At 50.6% G+C, this 19,788-nt stretch overlaps 2 protein-coding genes across 3 annotated transcripts; one reads left to right on the top strand and one right to left on the bottom strand.

Annotated features, from left to right (window-relative positions):
* Positions 1-1,649: 1,649 nt before the first annotated feature.
* Positions 1,650-12,404, top strand: RMND5B (required for meiotic nuclear division 5 homolog B). Of its 2 annotated transcripts, XM_081092582.1 has the most exons (10): positions 1,664-1,701; positions 3,097-3,247; positions 7,422-7,567; positions 7,696-7,836; positions 8,883-8,983; positions 9,177-9,343; positions 10,189-10,354; positions 11,463-11,565; positions 11,654-11,808; positions 11,894-12,404. In XM_081092582.1, exons 2-10 carry the CDS (start codon positions 3,109-3,111, stop codon positions 11,955-11,957), a joined length of 1,182 nt encoding a protein of 393 aa, XP_080948708.1. In that variant the 5' UTR covers positions 1,664-1,701; positions 3,097-3,108; the 3' UTR covers positions 11,958-12,404. The 2 variants fall into 2 exon arrangements, with proteins under 2 accessions (XP_080948709.1, XP_080948708.1); XM_081092583.1 differs by lacking the exon at positions 3,097-3,247 and having other exon boundaries at positions 1,650-1,701.
* Positions 12,405-13,466: 1,062 nt separating this feature from the next.
* On the bottom strand, positions 13,467-18,125 carry NHP2 (NHP2 ribonucleoprotein; the record flags this gene model as incomplete). The annotated part of the gene is made up of 4 exons (XM_081092584.1): positions 13,467-13,828; positions 14,480-14,585; positions 17,805-17,874; positions 17,966-18,125. The coding sequence occupies 4 exons, from the start codon at positions 18,123-18,125 to the stop codon at positions 13,703-13,705; spliced, it is 462 nt and encodes a 153-aa protein (XP_080948710.1). The 3' UTR covers positions 13,467-13,702.
* Positions 18,126-19,788: the final 1,663 nt, after the last annotated feature.

Raw genomic sequence — 19,788 nt, 5'->3', positions numbered from 1 at the left:
CCATTAGGGTATTAGGTACCTCAGTATTCCTGAGCATTTAAGGTGTCCCAAGTACATGGTGTTGAGGATACAGCAGTACTGAGTGCAACGTCCTGCTCCAAACGGAGCTTTTATTCTTAAGGGGAGGTGTGTGAGGGGCCGGAAGACAGAATAAACAAATAAACACACAAGATAATTTTAAGTCAAATGCTATTAAAAAAAAAAAGTGGTTTGTGCAAGTGCTATACAGAAAACAAGATTGTGCAAGGGTGCTTGGGGGTGAAGGCTGGGGAGAAGGCTGGAGGGTTGAAGGGGGAGGTTGCCCTGGAATGAGACTGACACGGAGAGGGAGCAGAAAGTCAGGAAAACCAAAACCGAGACCAAGTCCTGTCTCTTGGGCGGGTTTTTTCCCCCCTTTTTTCTTTAATTGATTTCAGAGAGAGGACAAAGAAACAATGATGAAAAAGAGGCATTGATTGGCTGCTTCCTCCACGCCCCCTCCTGGGGACGGAGCCTGCAACCCAGGGGTGTGCCCTGACCGGGAACCCAGCCGTGACCTCCTGGTTCACAGGTCGCCGCTCCCGGCGGAGACACACCGGCCGGGCTGGGCTCGTTTCTGGTTCCCGTCTCCAAGGCTTGTGGACGGGAGCGGGCCTCCTCCGCCCTGCCGCTGAGAGCAGCCCCCTGCTCTGGGCGGAGTGTGAATTCAGTCCCGGCCTGGGTTTGGGGTCACCCTTCCTCTTCCGGACAGTTGTGCAGCCCGGTCTCGCCCCCCCCCCCCCCCCGTTCGCCCAGGAGGGGCGACCGATGGGCGGGGGGGCAGAGCAGGGACTGGGTACCCTCACCCCAGCAGTCTAATCCTCTTGAATGCCCAATGAGTAGGTTAAGTCCTGACTTAGGGACAGAAAAAAAGTGACTTTTTTATTTTTATTTTTTTAAAAATATATTTTATTGATTTTTTTTTTTTTTACAGAGAGGAAAGGAGAGAGATAGAGAGTCAGAAACATCGATGAAAGAGAACCATCAATCAGTCGCCTCCTTCACATCCCCCACCGGGGATGTGCCCGCAACCCAGGTACATGCCCTTGACCGGAATCGAACCTGGGACCTTTCAGTCCGCAGGCCGACGCTCTATCCACTGAGCCAAACCGGTTTCGGCAAAAAGTGACTTTTTTAAAAAACATCATTTGATGTGTCAAAAAGAGCACCAAGGAGCCGTCGCAGGAGAGCCTGTCGGACCCTGGCCGAGGGGTGGTCTCCTTTGAGTGAGGGCAGAAGGCGGGGGCGGAGTTGAACAGTTATCGGTTTAGGGCTTCAGAGCGCGAAGCGAGGCGCTGGGACCGAGTTGTGGAGGGCGGTCGGGCGGGCCAGGCGCGTCTTCCCGGTAGGGAAGCCGCCCCGCCAGCCATGCACCCCCAAGCCTCCCGGGCCAGCGAGCGGGTGGGTCCGATCCCTTCCCGCCGACGCGGAGGGTCGAGGTCCAGCTGCAGCCCCGGGCTGCAGCGGGTGCGGCTTCCCGCCTCCACTCGTCTCTGTGGGCGACTCCACTCTGGGCGCGCGGGAGGGTGAGGCTCGGCGCCCAGGCAGAGAGTTGCGGCCCTGCGGGACGGCCACCCCTCCGCGAAGCTGCGAGTGGGCGAGTCCGGATCCACGGAGCAACCGCTGCGGCTTCCGGTCCGATGACAGCGGCGCCGGAAGCCGGGGCCGGGGCTGCAGCAGCAGGTGAGAGCCGCCGTGTCCGGGCGTGGAGGTGCGGGCCGCGGGCAGCGCGGAGGGGCCCGCGGACGGCAGCTCGGCCGGGCTCCCAGGCCTCGGGCCTCCCCTGAGGCTCCCCGACTAAGTCTCCGCCGCAGTCCGCCCTTGGACTTGTTTGCTCCGTGTCGTGGGCCCCGGCCCAGAACTGGAGCCCCACAGGCTCCCAGGACACGCGAGGAACCGCTTCTGTCGGGGGAATCGCTCGAACACAGACGCCCCGCCCTAGTGCGACGGGCTGGGGCCCGGCTGGGCTGAGCGGCCAGGCAGGGCATTAGGTCAGGGTCTTGTGGGGCATGAGTAAGAGTCTGACAGTCATTTGCGTTAACGCAGGTGAAACTCCCAGCAGGGGCTGTATTCCAGGGAAAATAGTGGGCTTTTTCGCCCCCTCAGTTTTGGTTAATGACAAAAGAAAGATGGAAACTTCCACCAGCCCTAGCGGGTTTGGCTCAGGGATGGAGCGTCGGGCTGCGGACTGAAGGGTTCCAGGTTCCTTTCCCAGTCCGTGCACATGCCCGGGTTGCGGGCTCGATCCCCAGTAGGGGGCGTGCAGGAGGCAGCCGACCAATGATTCTCTCTCGTCACTGGTGTTTCTCTCTCTCCCTTCCTCTCTGAAATAAAATAAAAAATGTATATTAAAAAAAAAGAAACTTCAACTAGAGATCTGTAAGGAAGAAAAGGAACAGGGTGAGATGATAGAGTGAATGGGTGGGGGTGGGGCAGAGGGGTACTGGGTCTAGGAGACCATCTCTGAAGGGATGAAGTTTGAGACTTCAAGGAGCCAAACAGGGAACAGATTTGGGAGAAGAGTGTTCCAGGCAGAGGGAACAGCCCGTGCAAAGACCCTGAGGCAGAAATAAAGTGAATGTAGTCAAGGAAGGGAAAGATGGCTTGTGTGGCCCGGCCGGTGTGGCATCCACCTTTGAACCATGGGGGTCACCTTTTCCATTCCGGTCAGGGCACATGCCCGGATTTCAGGCTTGATCCCCAGTAAGGGGCACAGGAGGCAGCTGGTTGATGTTTCTCTCTCATAGATTTCACAGATGTTTCTCTCTCTCCCCCCCCCCTCTCAAAATCAGTAAAAACATTAAAAGCAGGAGAAAGAGAGAGAGATGAGCAAGGATTGTAGAGTGAAAACAGTTGGAAACAGAATTTTCTCACCATGATTCAAAAACCCCTGCCCTCACACCGGCCTGCACACTCCACTGGGCACCCTGGCTGGGGGGTGGAGCTGTGGGCAGATATGTTACGCTGGGCAGTTCTGAGCATTGCTATATGATATGGGTGTGGTAAGGGGGATCCGGGAGCCCTCCCCACTGTGTCCCCCAGGTGGGGCTTGACACTGGACCCCCCTCCTGCCCCCAGGCAGAGGCCACCATGGAGCAGTGTGAGAGTGTGGAGAGAGAGGTGGACAAGGTCCTGCAGAAGTTCCTGACCTACGGGCAGCACTGCGAGCAGAGCCTGGAGGAGCTGCTGCATTATGTAGGACAGCTTCGGGCTGAGCTGGCCAGTGCAGGTGGGTGTCCATCCCCCCCTCAACCCCAGAGCCCCCTTCCTGCCTCCCTGTGGGCCTAGGATACCCCAAAGCTACTTAATAACAGGGTGACTTTTCCTGCTCTATCATTCCTTATATATTTATTCCTTGGCATTCGACTATAAGAAAGAAACTTTCCCTTATGTAGTTATATAGTTATATATAGTTATTTATAATTAGAATTCTTATTCAATGGGTTATACTGCATTATTGTTATACATTTTGATGCTCAAATTGTGTTAGATTTGCCCAGAGGTATTCCCTAGTTCCTATGTCCTTTTTAAAAAAAAAATTGAGCTGATTCACATAAAAAAAAAAACCTTTAAAGGGTACAGTTTGATGATTTTAGTGTATTTACAGAGTTGTACAAACATTATTACCATGTAATTTCAGAACATTTTTATCACCCCCAAAAGAGACAATAACTCCTCCATTCCTCCCTCTCCCCTAGCCCCTGGCAACCACTAATCTGCTTTCTATGGATTTACCTATTCTGGACACATCATATAAATGGAATTGTACAGCCCTGACCGGTTTTTCTCATTGGTTAGAACAGCTGCCTGTGACTGGAGGGTGGCAGGTTCAATTCCCAGTCAAGGACACATACCTCAGTTGCAGGTTGCAGGTTCACCAGCCCCCATGGAGGCGCATCAAGTGGGAGGCAACCAGTGGATGTGTTTCTCTCACATAGATGTTTCTTTCTCTCTCCTCCCCTCTTCCCTCCCACTCTCTTTAGAAATCAATGGGAAAAATATCCTCAGATGAGGATTAAAATAAAAAAATAAATAGAATCAGACAATATGTGACATTTTGTATTCTTTCACTTAGCATAATGTTTTCAAGGTTCATCCCTGTTGTAGAGTGAATAGCTACTTCTTTTTTCTGAGCTGTGTCTTATGATAACTCTGTTAAACTTTTGTTCCCTTTAAAAAAATAAATTATAGCCTACCTCCTTAGTCGGCAAACTGCAGCTCGCGAGCCACATGCGGCTCTTTGGCCCCTTGAGTGTGGCTCTTTCTAAGCCTTAGGAGTACCCTAATTAAGTTAATAACAATGTACCTACCTATATAGTTTAAGTTTAAAAAATTTGGCTCTCAAAAGAAATTTCAGTCGTTGTACTGTTGATATTTGGCTCTGTTGACTAATGAGTTTGCCAACCACTGGCCTAGCTGATGTGGCTCAGTGGGTGAGTGTTGACCATGAACCAGGAGGTCACTGATTTCCTGTCAGGGCACATCCTGGGTTGTTCTCACCTTCTTGATAGTGTTTTGTGAAGCACAAAAGTTTTTTTTGTTTTTTTTTTTATGAACAAATGGTACTCTTTATTATTATTTTTGTTTGTTGTTTCTTTGTCATTTTTTAATCTTTGTTGTTGAAAGTATTACGTATGTCCCCCTTTTCCCCCTATTGACCCCTTCTAGCCCACCCTGCCCCTGGGCCCAGGCCTTCACCACCCTATTGTCAGTGTCCATGGGTTATGCATATATGCATACAAGTTCTTTGGTTGATCTCTTCCCACCCACCTACCTCCCCTGCCTTTCCTTTGAGGTTCAACAGTCAAAGCACAAAAGTTTTTAATATTGATAAAGTTCACTTTATTTTTTCTTTGGTTGCTTATGCTTTTATTGTCATATCTAAGAAACCAATCCATGATCATGAAGATTTACACCTCTGTTTTGTCTAAGAGTTTTTTTTTTTTTAATATATTTTATTGATTTTTTACAGAGAGGAAGGGAGAGAGATAGAGAGTTAGAAACATCGATGGTAGAGAAACATCGATCAGCTGCCTCCTGCACATCTCCCACTGGGGATGTGCCCGCAACCCAGGTACATGCCCTCGACCGGAATCGAACCTGGGACCCCTCAGTCCGCAGGCCGATGCTCTATCCACTGAGCCAAACCGGTTTCGGCAAGAGTTTTATAGTTTGGGCTTTTACACTTGCTCTTTGATCCATTTTGAGTTAATTTTTGTGTATGGTGTAAGGTTCAGCTTAATTCGTTTATGTGTGAATATTCAATTATCTCAGCACTCTTCTTTCACCTCTTTGTCCTTTTTTATCTTTTAAAGTTATTACTTGTTATTTTTTTCAGCATGCCCTTATTTTCTGGCACAATAAGATATTACCTGGAATCAGTAATTTTTGCAAATAGCCATGGTTCTTTTGGTGGGAAATGGTATTTGGAAACGATCATCTAGGTTGTTACTGAGGTGTCATTGTTTTTAGTTTTTTTTTAGCAAATGGATCTTTTTCCTTCCTTCCTATCCATCCATCTGTCTTAGTATATTGTAGGCAATGCATTTACAATGATGCCTTCAATTACAATTCAGTATCACAGGGTTCTTCTCAGACTTCCCCCATGCATAACTGCATCTCTCTTCTCCAACAGTGAGAAGGCTGACTGCTGATACATTTCTCATCTGCTCAATTTCTATAATATAGAGAAAGTATTTTCAGAATTGCTATACTTAGTACCACTGAGAAGAACAAATCTACAAAGTAGAGTCTGTTTCCTTTTTATTTCTTAAAGAATGCGTGCAGGTGGTGTGGACTAGAAGGGGTCAATGGTGGGGTGGGGGGAGGACATATGTAATACTTTCAACAATAAAGATTTTTTAAAATGAATGTATGCACATGGAAAAGACTTCGAGGTCAAAAAGGCTGAGAGTGAAAAGTGTCTCCCTTTCACCCCTGATTCCCGATTTCTGTGTGCCTCTCTCCAATAGTCATCCCATTCTGTTTCTCAGGTGCCCTTCTATGCAGCATCTGTGTGCACACGTAGATGTCATGTGGAAGTGTTTACTCCCCCTCCTTTTTTTCACACACAGGGAACATAAAGCACATAGTTTCCTGCACCTTGCTCTTTCCCCCACACAGTCTGTCTTGGGGAGTATTCTGTATCAGTACATAGGGATTCTGCCCCATTCTCTTACCATTATGTGGTTGTGCCATGCTTTTTTTTTTTTTTTTAATTGATTTAAGAAAAAGGAAGGGAAAGAGAGATTGATTGGGTACCTCCTACGCACACCCTGACCGGGGATCGAACCTGCAACCTGGGTATGTGCCCTGACCAGGGACCGAACCTACAACCTTTTGCTACACAGAATGACACTCCAACTGAGTCACACCAGCCGGGGCGGTTGTGCCATGCTTTTGATGGAATCTGTTAACTGTGTAGAAGAAACACTTTTCTTTTGCTGGTCCAAAACTCATTACACGGTCTGTGCCCTTGGTGAACAGGTGGCTGTGGCTGCAGTGTGTTCACAGGGAGAGGGTTTCTTCTCAGATGGGGATTTGTCAGGACTAATGGTTGTCTGTGGGGTCCTTGGCAGTGGAAATTGGGGGATTCCAGGTTAAAAAGGCTTTGGTTTCTTAAGAGTGTTGCTTTGTTCTAAAGGACATGAGTCCTGAGCCAGGAATCCCTGAGCTTCCCTGGCCCACCTGGTGTCCTCTAGTTGATAAAAGGCATTAATGTGAGGACAATGTTTTAAGGTTCAAAGCCTTCTCACACAGGCATCTCACTCAAGATAATCAAGAGCCATCAGTGTGGTGGGGAGGAGCACAGACTTTTAATCTATCACTGCTGTGTCACCTGGCAAGGTACTGCCTCAGCTGTAGGACAGGACGTTAATAGTGCCCACTGCACAGCACGAGGGTGAGGATGAAATGAGCCGAAAGGGAGCACTTACCATAGTAGGTGCCAAATCATCTTCAGTTCACAGCAACCTACAAGCTGGTGCTGTCTCCCCCATTTTATAGATGAGGAAATGAAGACAGAAATGAAGTCGTGCAGTTTAAAATTGACAGGACCTGAAAGAGAAGCTGAGTCTTTTTTAAAATATATTTTTATTGATTTCAGAGAGGAAGGGAAAGAGAGATGTTGGAGAGAGCCAAGGATGAGAATCATTGATTGGCTGCTTCCTGCACGCCCCCTACTGGGGATGGAGCCTACAACCCAGGCATGTGCCCTTGACCAGAATAAAACCCAGGACCCTTCAGTCCGCAGACTGAGGCTCTTATCCACTGAGCCAAACCAGCTAGAGTCAGAAGCTGAGTCACTCTGGAGTTCAGGGCTGCCTCCTGGGCCTCTGTGAGTAGATGAAACAGGGACAAGTTCTGTTCCTGTGTCCTGACTCACTGCTAATGTTTCTTTGCAGCCCTCCAGGGGACCCCTCTCTCAGCCACCCTCTCCTTGGTGATGTCCCAGTGTTGCCGGAAGATCAAAGACACCGTGCAGAAACTGGCTTCAGACCACAAGGACATTCACAGCAGTGTCTCCCGAGTGGGCAAAGCCATTGACAGGGTGAGCGTGTGGGCACCTGAAGTGGAGACAGGGACACCTGGATTTGGTACATCCTAGGGCTTATCAGGAAAGCAAGTGTGGGGAATGCGAGTGCTGAGTCACAGGGCCCTGTCTCTCGTCCTTGTCAGAACTTTGACTCTGAGGTTTGCGGTGTAGTCTCCGATGCAGTGTGGGACTCCCGGGAGAAGCAGCAGCAGATCCTGCAGATGGCCATTGTGGAGCACCTGTACCAGCAGGGCATGCTCAGCGTGGCCGAGGAGCTGTGCCAGGTAATGGCTCGGTGGGGAAGGTGCTGGGACCTGCCTGTTCTGTTTTCTACTCAATAGTTGTTGTTTTTTTTTAATAATACATTCCTGTTATTATTGAAATAAATTTATGTTAGAAAGGAAATCAGGTCTGCTGCCATAAATAGAAGGGAACTCGATGAGCCCTGGCCAGGGAGCTTAGTTGGTTAGAGAGCGTTTTTCTGATACACCAAGGTTGTGGGTTTGATCCCTGGTCAGGGTACATATAAAAATCAACCAATGGCCGAAACCGGTTTGGCTCAGTGGATAGAGCGTCGGCCTGCGGACTGAAGGGTCCCAGGTTCGATTCCGGTCGGGGGCATGTACCTGGGTTGCGGGCATATCCCCAGTGGGAGATGTGCAGGAGGCAGCTGATCGATGTTTCTCTCTCATCGATGTTTCTAACTCTCTATCTCTCTCCCTTCCTCTCTGTAAAAAACCAATAAAATATATTAAAAAAAAATCAACCAATGAATGCATAAATAAGTGGAACAACAAATCCATGTCTCTCTCCCCCGTCTCTCTAAAATCAATCAATAAATAAAAAAATTAAAAATAGATACAGTGAAAAGTGAAGTAATTAATTTCTAAGTAGGGTTGGTTGCCAGGCAGTGTTCTGAGTCAAGGGGGACTAGTAAAATGATTAGTTTCTTAAAAAGGGAGATTAGTAAAATGACAGAGTAGCACTGTTAGGTGTTAAAGCACACTGGCAGTAAAAGTAAAGTATCCTTTCTCTTAAAGTAATTAAGAGGATTGAAAAGGAATAATTTCTCACCACGCTACTCACACAGGGACTGGAAGGGACTGTCTCCATTACCTGGGTGAAGGTATAGTCTGCCCTGTGGGAGGCCAGTGTGTGGCACTCAACTTCCCAAAACTGAATTGGAAATAAGAGGGGCCAGGTGGGTGGCAGGAGACCACAGCTCCTCATGCAAGGTCTCCAGCCTGTCTTAGACAGATGAGGTTTTATTAAACAGAGAATTTTGGAAACAGTGATGGGATCCAGTGATGGGATCATGCTCTCCCCACAGGAATCTACACTGAATGTGGACTTGGATTTCAAGCAGCCTTTCCTGGAGTTGAATCGAATACTGGAAGCTCTGCACAAACATGACCTGGGACCGGCGTTGGAGTAAGTGGGCCTTGGAGTAAGCAGGGAGCAGGGCTTGTCTGTGGTCTTCACCTCACCCAGTGTACTTGACATACCTCCAGCTCTGTCTTGTGGCCTCACCTAGGCTTTTGGATCTCACCCCTCTGTCCCAGCTCCCTCGGGGCTCTTCTTTCACCCCACCAGCTCCATACTCAACTGGCCCCTTTCTTTCCAGATGGGCCATCTCCCACAGGCAGCGTCTGCTTGAGCTTAACAGCTCCCTGGAGTTCAAGCTGCACCGACTGTACTTTATTCACCTCCTGGCTGGTGGCCCTGACAAGCAGCTGGAGGCCCTCAGCTATGCCAGGCACTTCCAGCCCTTTGCTCGGCTGCACCAGCGGGGTAAGTGCCTAGGGTAGTAGATGCTGCTGGGCTCTGGCAGATGTCAGCATTTACCCAGGGTGCTGCTCCTAGCCTGAGAACTCTGAGCCCTCCTTCATTGTCTCCAAGGTGAACTCCAAACATAAGGCTCTTCCTCCACTGTCTCTGTCACACTTTTTAGCTTCATCTCAGAACCAGCTCCGGTCCCCATCACCAGCTTTGTGCCATACCCACACACACAGCATCCTGGGTTTATGTGTGCCATGCCCCGCCTGCCCTCATGCTGCTCTGCCTCAGCACCTCCTCTGCAGGTCCCTGCCTGAGCCCTCTTCCTTCACATGCGGATTTCTAAACCTCAGTGATTGGTCTTACCTTCCAGATGTTCCCCATCAGTAACCACCGTACTGCTAGTAACTTTTCTTTAGCTCCCTTCATATTTATTACTTCACATTTTACTAAAAGGTAAACATGAAAACCAATCAGTGTTACTAAATTTTAGCTAGATGCCTCTTGAAAGTTTTTTAGAAAGAGATATTAGCTAGTGTTCTAAAATAGACATGAGTGCCACCCCGAGATTTGAGATTCATTCCCTGATGCAGTTGAAGGATGAGAAGAGAACCAGGGTGATGCCTGTCCTGGTCCCACATAGGCAGCTCCACTGGGTTTTAGGGAAAACCAGTTGTGCCTGAAGACATTTCAGTCCCTGCCTGGCCAGGCCAGGCCCCCCAGAGCCTTGGTGTTCAGCCTGCTCCCTATCCTGCTTCCACAGCCGTACTGTCCCTGGGGCTGGGTACCCAGCCCTGAGGAGCGGCTGCCTCCTGTGCCCTGGTCCTGCATGTGCTGAGCTGCGCCTGGTTGCCTTGCAGAGATCCAGGTGATGATGGGGAGCCTGGTATACCTGCGGCTGGGCTTGGAGAAGTCGCCCTACTGCCACCTCCTGGACACCAGCCACTGGGCTGAGATCTGTGAGACCTTTACCCGAGATGCTTGTTCCCTGCTGGGGCTTTCTGTGGAGTCGCCCCTCAGTGTCAGGTACAGCCAGCCCTGTGGGCAGGGCAGAGTGAGTGGTTGGATTTCAAGGGAAACAATTTACCCAGGCTGGGCCATGTGCCGGGGACAGACCTAAACTGGCTCTCTAAGTCCATCTTCCAGGTAGAAACGACTTGTGTCCACAGTTGGAGAAACTGAGATTAGGAAGAGTTATGGTCCAAGGTCACCATGAAGTTAGTAGCAGGGTCAAGGTTCCCATTTTGTAAGGTCTCTTGAATGAGGACCCCATTTTATCTGCACCTCACTGCTGGATTATCACAAGACCCTCCGCACAAGCCTTCTCTCAGCCTCATCTATCAAACACCACTTCCTCTCTGGTAGATCTGAGTAACCGAGTTACAGGTTCTAAGAGTTTTCACTCGAAGGCTCCGTACAGTAATGCTCTTCTCATGACTCCTCAGTGACCTAGGATTAGAGGTACTCACTTCACAGAAGAGAAAACAGAGAGAGGCTCAAGACATGAATTAACTTAAAGGGCATATGGACCTGACCCCAGAGCCACTCCCTACACCATGGTGGATTGTGTCACGGTGCATTTACTTTGACTATGGAATCTCATGCTCCACTGTGTGGTAGACTCTGATTAGAGGACAGTATTTCCCAGCAGGAACACCATCTGCCGCTCACACAGCACAACAGCCCTCTGCATCATAGCCATTTAGCACCCAAGGCTCCAGCCGGTTTGCTCCCACCCCACCCAGATCATGGTGAGGTCTAAATCTGTCCCGTTTCCAAGTGCCCCAGTTGATAACCAGTGATAGGGGTGCATTATGACAACAGAGTGGGGCCCTTTCAAACAGATCACTGTCCCCATCACATCAAGGGCTTTTCAGTGGTTTGGATGAGTAGATACCTGCCCCCTGGATCTTCCTTTTATCTCTCTTGTATGTTCTCAAGTTTGAGGGTGCATTAGAATGACACGTAATTACATATGTGGCACTTTATAAGCAACCTGATTCTCAAGGACTGATTTGACCATGTGCCAGCTTAGAACCCTGACCTGAGTCCCGTGCTGATGGCAAGTGTGCAGGTCCTTTGTCTGTCTGCTGGGTCTTGGTCTGGCCGCTCTAGCCCTTGCTTTGTTCTGCAGCTTTGCCTCCGGCTGTGTGGCACTGCCCGTGCTGATGAACATCAAAGCCGTGATTGAGCAGAGGCAGTGCACAGGGGTCTGGAGTCACAAGGACGAGTTACCGGTGAGCCCTGGCTGAGGGAGGTGCGGGCAGAGGCACTGGGGACAGCCACGGCAGGAAGCGGGACTCATCCCTTGGCTGGCCTCCCCAGATTGAGATTGAACTAGGCATGAAGTGCTGGTACCACTCAGTGTTCGCCTGCCCCATCCTTCGCCAGCAGACGTCAGATTCCAACCCTCCCATCAAGCTCCTTTGTGGCCACGTTATCTCCCGAGATGCACTCAACAAGCTCATTAATGGAGGAAAGTAAGTTCCCTGTGCTCTGCTCCTTCTTGGCTTGGCTCTCCTGCTAGCCAGCTTCTCAGACATTCTGGTTCTCCCCGCTTTGCAGGTTGAAGTGTCCCTACTGTCCCATGGAGCAGAACCCAGCAGATGGGAAACGCATCATATTCTGACTCCTGCCTGCAAGGAACTTTATTTAAAGATGTTTCTCACCCATGAGACTTGCCGTCTCACTGGAGTGGTTGGCTTCAGTGGATTGTGGTTCATTTCAGAATTGCCTGAGCGCCACAGGAGGGGCCAAGGAGAGGAACCAGCCTGCACTGGGCAGCTGGCTCCTTGACTGCAAGGGCAGGGAGATGCTGGCCTGTATTCCTGCTGGCTCCGTTTATATTTGCCACGGACTCAGTAGCAATGGACAGAGGACTTGGGTGGCGGCAGCAACTGTCCTTCATCCCTGCCCTCAGCCAGGTCTTATTGCCATACCAACGCCCTATCCACTTCTCCCGCTGTACAGCCTTACAACTGCCTGTATCCATCATCCACCAGTAAATACTCTGGGGTAGAACCAAATGCCATTTTTTTATAACTTTGAGCAAATATATTCACAGGCCTTCTCCTTCCTTTGCTGCAATTATATGTCCACTGCACACAGGTACTGACATGGCCTGGCTGCTGCTGCTGGTGGTGGGACCATGCCAGCCACAGTGCCCAGTCAGGAAGAACCCATTCTACATCTCTGATTAGGCAAAAAAGCCGGGAGATTTCAGTCCCTGGGGAAGGTGTTTTTACATACATAAAATCTCATTACCTCCGGGTTCAAAATCAGGGCAGGGGGATTTGGGAAGATTAAATGACTTGTACAACAAGGCTCACAGCTTGTCAAGGAGAGCTTGGAGTTTAAACCAGATGAAGCTCAAGCTCTTTCCAGTTTATTCCAAGGCACCTGAAGCGTGGTTGCTATGTATACTGAGTCCTGTGCTGGGCCTTGAGAGCAGGAAGATACCTTAAGTCTAAAATGTTTGAAGGGACTGGGTTACCAGGGCCATTATGCTAAGCAAGAAAGATGGCCTGGGGTTTTGTATTTAGCTGCATAATCCTATTTAAAATGTCCTGTATGGGTGGGTAAATTGCTTCCATAAGCTTCCCAATGGCACTAAGACTTAAGCAGGAAGAAGAGGGATGGGAGTGTCCCTAACAGAGGCTACAGGTTTTCATGCCACGGGGTCTGGGCTCAGCTGCCTTATCTGTAGCTTCCACCTACTAGGGAAGTGAAAGCTCGGGAGTGACGAGCAAAGTTTGTTCTCAGCTAGAGTCTAGCACCAGCCCTGGCAGCCAGGCATTAGCACTGAACACTCTTAAAGTCCTTGGGGTCCTCTGGCAAGAAAGTCTGCTTCACTCTTTCCTGCCCACCAACTCTTTGGCTCCACTAGCAGCTGCTGCTTTAAAGAACACCCACAGAGCCCTGGCTAGTGTGGCTCAGTTGATTGAGCTTCGTCCCACGCACCAAAAGGTCCCTGATTCAAGTCCCGGTCAGGGCACGTACCCAGGTTGTGGAACTGATATACAGTTGGGGTGTGTACATGAAGCAACTGATCAATGTTTCTCTTTCTCTCCCCCCTTCCTCTCTCTAAATCAATAAAAACATATTTAAAGAGAAGAAGAAAAACCAGCCACAGACTCATCACATTTTAGTCTTAGCATTTACTTCCTTCACACCTCATCTTGAAACTGACTGCCAGGAAACTCAACAGGAAATAACACTGATGGAGAAGATGGATGCTGCTGGAGCTGCCTGGGAAAAACACGTGCCTCAGAAGACTAGGAGATGCTGTGAGTGTGAGCAGCAGAGGGCAGCCAGCTGGCTCCCTGCCAGCCCAACAGTTTCTGGAGCAGGGGCCCAGGTTGCTGCCCAAGTCCTTCACACGGGCGGGGGCAGGGCCTGCACCTCCTCCAGGCACTCGTCATAGGTCTCCTGGTACTCCTCATGGGGCTTGACCATTATCACGCAGGTGGGGCGCTTGGAGCCTGCGGCTGCACCCAGGTCCTGCAGAGGAAAAAGGGCTGTTTGGAAAAAAAGGCCGCACGACCTGTATGCCAAGGAGTCACAAACGTATGACCCACCGGCCTCATCTGGCAGATAGACATGTGCTATTCAGTCAGCAATATCTTTTAAAACAGTTAAAATTGGTTGCCATCATTTACACTCAGCAAACTTTCAAGTAGTCCAGCAACACTGGGCCTACATTCCCACATGGCAACTGTGAAAGGGCTCCAGCCCAGCCGGGGCTGTCCCCTTAGGCAGTTTCCTGCCATCCCCCACTCCCTGTGCCCCAGACCTGGCTCCTGCTATGTGAGGATAAGGAGCCAGATCCCTAAAACACCCCCTCTAAAGCACTGCACCCACCTAACAGGACTAACACAGGTGCAGCATGTTAGCTGACAGAGCATGTCCACATATACGTTCTGTTTCATTCTTACAGGCCACAGAGGAGGGGATTCCCATTTTACAAGGAAATGTAAGTGCTGAGCGATAACTTACCAGTAGTCACCTGCTTAGGAAGCAGCTGAACCAAGAATCTACCCAGGCCCATCTTAACTCCAAGGTTCACTCTTTCCACTATGGCCTGCGCCGAGACTCCATCCCAGACCCTCTCCTCTAGTGCTGACCAAGATCAGAGCTGAGGGTGCTCCTTACCGTCTTAGAAGGGATATAGACATAGGGCAAATTCCGGTCCTCACACATAACTGGGAGATGGCAGTATACTTCAATGGGCAACGTGTCTCCTGCCAAAATCATGATCCTGAAATGACAGAAACAGTCATTTCTAACTTGTTCATTCTCTCTTTTAATTGAAAGTCCACCTCTGGACTGGGACAAAGATAGGATGGCTCCGGCCCTCAAGGAGTTATTAATGTGGGTCGCCCAATCTCTGAAAGGGTGCAAATCTGTGTTTGGTGACTGTGTTCCTCTGGGGAGGTGATCTCTATTTCTTGGCAACAAGTGCCACCAAGTGTGGCAAGTGGTATCATACTGGGACAGATGAAGGATGGAAGGGACCCCTAGGAGTAAGAGCTCAGCTCTCTTTGGAGTACAGAAAAGAGTCAGGAAGCCACACTTGAACAAAAAGCTGAATGATGACTATCAGGAAGCCCATGGAGGAGCAGGGGGCAGAAAAAACATTTAAGGAGGAGAATTAAAATGGCACCAGATATACAAAGGCAGGCTGATGGCAGCCTGGGATGGCTTTGGAATCCAGAATGGGGACAGGGGCAGAAAAGAAGGCTAGAAAGATTGGCAAGGGCCCCACCCAAGGACCTTGAGTGCCAGACTAAGCATGGACCTTGAATGACAGAGAACCAATGAAGGCTTGCCAGAGAATCCTCAGCTGGGGCTCCTAGCTGGCAAAGTGCCAGGCTCTGGTAAGGCCCTCAGGAGCCCTGGAAACAGAAGGAAGAGTCTGTGAGATGCAAACAGCTGGAAAGAACTCTTGTTTTAAAGCACCGGGTCCACATTCCTAGTTTTCCTTTTGCCTCTTGGACTCTCCTCCTCTGCAGGCTCCTTTTCTTTGAATAGCTTTTATTTATTTATTAGAGGCCCAGTGTAGGATTTGTGCATGGGGGCGGAGGGTCCCTCAGCCCAGCCTTTGGCCTGCACCCTCTCCAATCCGGGACCCCTTGGGGGATTTCTTGCAATCTGGGACCGCTGGCTCCTAACCGCTTGCCTGCCTGCCTGATCTCCCCTAATTGCTCCCCTGCTGGCCTGATCGCCCCTAACCGCCTCTGCTTCACCCCACACCCAGGACCCAGGATTCCCTCCTCCTTCAGGTCACAGGGACCTGGGCTTCCTCCCTCTGGCTGGCCACAGGCACCCAGGACCCGGGCTGGCTTTGCCCTGGCTGGCTGCAGTCACAGGGGACTGTGGATGGGTGGCTTTGCCTGGGCTGCAGCCGCAGGCACAGCCATTGGCCCCTGGGACCACCGCTTGTTCCTCTCCAGGGCCACAGCCTGGCTGGTCCCCATTCCTCTCTTTCGAGCTCATATGTGCTTCGCTGGTCCCCATTCCTCTCCCCAGTGTTGAGTTTCTGAGTCATTAAGGCATGACAGAGTGAGGGTGTGACGACCATTTGCATATTAGCTCTTTATTATATAGGATTTTTATTGATTTCAGAGAGCAAGGGAGAGGGAGAGAGAGAAACATCAATGATGAGATTGATCAGCTGCGTCCTGCACGTCCCCTACTGGGGATCAAGCCTGCAACCCAGACATGTAACCCAACCTGATCAAACCATGGCCTCCTGGTTCATAGGTCAACACTCAACCACTAAGCCACACCAGCCAGGCTGAACAGCTTTTAAATGCTGGTGCTCCACCCTAGCTGGTTTGGCTCAGTGGGTGGACCGTCAGCCTGTGGACTGAAGGGACCCAGGTTCAATTTTGGTCAAGGGCACAAGCTGAGGTTGTGGGCTTGATCCCTAGTAGGGGGCAGCCAATCAATGATTCTCCCTCATTATTGATGTTTCTCTCTCTCCCTCCCTCTCCCTTCTTTTCTGAAATCAATACAAATATACTAAAAAAAATAAAATAAATGCTGGTGCTCCTCACAGCCTGGTCCTTGACTGCCCACTCAGTACCTTCTTGCTGACCCCATCCGTGGTCATGGCATCAAGTTCCATCTAGTATGTCCTGACAACTCCCAAATTTATTCTCTCCAGCCTGGCCCTCTCTCTTTTAAGCTTGTAGCCCATCTGGCCATGTCTCTATTTGACAGTCATGCTGGGGAGAGGGGTCACAAGTCTAAAAGATACCTCAAAAACTTGTCTAAAATCAAACTCATGATCTTTCCACACAAACCCAGCCCCTCCCCCATAGTTCACTATCTCAGTGTGGGCCCTTTGTCCGTTCAAATGGAACCCACACCCCCTCACTCCATGTCCAAAAGTCCTCTCAGATATAAGCACTTTATTCTCTCCATCTCCAACCTAATCAAAATAACCTTCACCTCTTCTAGATTACAGTAGCCTATTTCAGTGTCCCCATCTACTCTTGAGCCTGATCCTATCCAAAGTTGATGCTCCCTGGCTTTAATCCTTAATGCCCTTCCAAAGCTCTGAGTACAAAAACCAAACTTACCATGGTTTACAAAGCTCCGCGAGAAGGGAGCACTTCTGCCCACCACTACCCTCTCCTGCCCTGGGGCCTACTTTCTTCTGGCAAAGCCCCTCCCCTCCAAACCAATTCCTGGGGAAGGTGTTTTTACATACATAAAATCTCATTACCTCCAGGTTAGAAATCAGGGCAGGGGGATTTGGGAAGATTAAATGACTTGTACAACAGGGCTCACAGCTTGTCAAGGAGAGCTTGGAGTTTAAACCAGATGAAGCTCAAGCTCAATTCCTTTATCTTCAGATCTCAGCGGCGCCCACCGAGGTCAAACTCCCCAGTAAGCATCAAATCTCCCCAGCAATTCATCTCTTGAGAACCTACAAGGTACAAGACACTTCTGGGGATAAAGTGGGGTATGGCTTTATCCTATTCTCATAGAGCTGACTGTCTGGCCTAAGTGGGAGATACAAGGAATACAAATGCGAATGAGTTTCAGATTCTGATAAATGCCAGGAAAGAAGATGGAGGGCAATGAAGTCTCTCACTGCATCCGATACTTTTCCTTCATAGATAGCCATCACAACTTCTAGTTTTGGATGTGACCATCCGATTAAAGGAATCGTCTCCCCATAGTACAGTGCCTAAAAGGAGTAGACAGTGAAACAGTCGCTGAACGAAAGAAGGTGGGTTCTACCCTAGCTCATTTAGCTTATTCGATTTGCTTCCCCTGGAATTCATTTTCCCCGTGGTGTCCCTTAGCGCTAGGGTAAGTGAAGTGAGGGATTGTTGCAGGGTATTTACTGACTGCTTGATTATCTCCTAATAGAGTCAGAGTACTTTTACCGAACGCCTACTAAATAGTAAGGATGCCTTCATTAACGTTTAAAATGCAAAATCCAGCAGGAGGGGGTTCTTACCCTTTCTCGCCTTTGTTGACAAACTTCTGAACTTCCTTCACTCCGCGCCAAATCTGCTTTTGTTTCACGGCTGCAATGACATAAGTCAGTCACGGGGAGGGGAGGGGAGCGGGCCTCGTCCAGCAACCCGCACCCTCACCGGCCACCGCGGCCCACCGCACCTTTCTTGATGCATTTGTAGAGTTTCCGAGTGAGTCGGCGAGAAGCCAGGGGCTGTGCGATGGGGTTCAGATTCACCAGCAGCTCCTGGTAAGTGCGCTCCCCGGAGCACGCCTCCGCCTGAGCCTCCCGCCCCTCGGGATCTCCCTTTATTTTGGTCATCGCAGCGCCAGTGGTACGGAGTCCCCAGTAGAAGATCCACGCGGCCCGCGCTGCAGGAATCACTTCCGGATCACAGCACCGGGGAAACCCACAGAACACCACAGCCAATTAGGAAACGAGGTCTCGGACTCAGACCAATCGTTGACGCTCAACCTCTTATATGCAAAGCTTGGGGGCGGAGTCTAGGCCGCAGGGGCGGGGCCATCCCCCTAGAGACCACGAGGAGCGGATGAGGGGCGAGGTTCGGGCCAAGGACCGCGGTCCCTGAGGAAACCTGAGGCTCGGGGCGGAGCCCGGAGGGAGGCGGGGCCCGGAGGGAGGCGGGGCCCGGAGGGAGGCGGGGCCCGGAGGGAGGCGGGGCCCGGAGGGAGGCGGGGACGCAGGGGCGGGGGTTGGGAATCCGCTGCGGCTGGTCGGAGTTCGTCATCACCAGGACTCCCTTGGAGCTCGAGCACGTCTGAGGGGACGTGATCGTTGCAAAAACCTCCGAGTCTGCGACTCGGAAGCTAGAATGCGAAGTCAGCCCATTGCGGTTCCAAATCGCCTCAGAATCTGCCCCCTCAGGTGGACAGCGCAGCCGGGCAGGTCCCCGTCCTGAGCTGGTCCTGGGTGTTGTGTCCCCGGTGCCCAGGTGCAGGTAAAGCCTGACGCCGCTAACGGTTTTCTTCGTTCTCGCACCAGGTCTAACACACTCTCTTTCCTGGCAAGCGATGGATGCCCCACTCGCTGAAGCGCCGCGGTCTGGACGCCGTTCCCCAGAGAGCCCGTGGCCCGCTCCTTCCCGCGGGGATCTGCTCACATGTTACCCACGGGAGGGGGTCCCCCATGACCGCCTCATCTACAGTTACAGACCCGCCTCTCCCTCACCCTCATTCCCTCTAGTTCCCACTACGGCCCGGCATCACGCACAGAGGACACCAGGGAGACAGCAGAGCGAGGAGGAAACCTGCGCGGCCACCGTGGGCGCCGCACTCCGGGGTGTGGTGGGGCAGCTCCGAGTCGGCCTCCCGTTTGCAGTTATCATAGAGGATTAGTGGACAGGGACACAGGGAGGCCAGCAGGCCTAGGCTGGGGTGGATCTGAATATCTCCGACTTATTTCTCTCACTGTGTCTTAGAACACTGCATGGAAATTAGTTAGATAATTGCTACACATTAATTGCCTTTGGTTATGGGAGGGAAGGCCTGCCTTTTTTGTGGTGGCAGAACAGGCCTGTATGTGGGACTTCAGAAGTCTGCAGGTGGCCGTGGGACACAGTTAAGCCAACTTAAAGACTGACCTTTTGAAATCTGACTTTTTGCAACAGCATTGATGGACCTGGAGATGATTATGCTAAGTAAAATAAGCCAGTCAGAGAAAGACAAATGCCATGTGATCTCACTTATATATGGAATCTAATGAACAAAATACACTGAAGAACAAAATAGAAACAGAGGCGTGGATACATGGAACAGATTGACAGCTGTCAGAGGGGAAGGGATTGGGGGACTGGATGAAAGAAGGTGAATGGATTAGCCAAAGAACATGGCCCGTGAACACAGACAGTGTGATGATAGTCAAAGGGAAGGGGGAGGGATAGGTGGAGGTGGGTAAGTGGGGAGAAATGGGGGTGGGAAGAGGCTTTGCATGGGTGACGAACACATGATGCAGTGTGCAGATGAGA

Source organism: Myotis nattereri (assembly GCF_964212035.1).
Source record: "Myotis nattereri genome assembly, chromosome: 5".
In the NCBI taxonomy this organism is placed as follows: domain Eukaryota; kingdom Metazoa; phylum Chordata; class Mammalia; order Chiroptera; family Vespertilionidae; genus Myotis; species Myotis nattereri.
Note: the sequence above shows the minus strand (reverse complement) of the source record. Positions and strands in the feature narration are given on the sequence as shown.

Coding starts and splice junctions, on each gene's coding strand:
- RMND5B (XM_081092582.1), top strand. CDS start 3,109: ATGGAGCAGTGTGAGAGTGTGGAGAGAGAGGTGGACAAGGTCCTGCAG. Junction 3,248..7,421: donor GGCTGAGCTGGCCAGTGCAG/GTGGGTGTCCAT, acceptor GTTTCTTTGCAG/CCCTCCAGGGGACCCCTCTC. Junction 11,809..11,893: donor AAGCTCATTAATGGAGGAAA/GTAAGTTCCCTG, acceptor CCCGCTTTGCAG/GTTGAAGTGTCCCTACTGTC.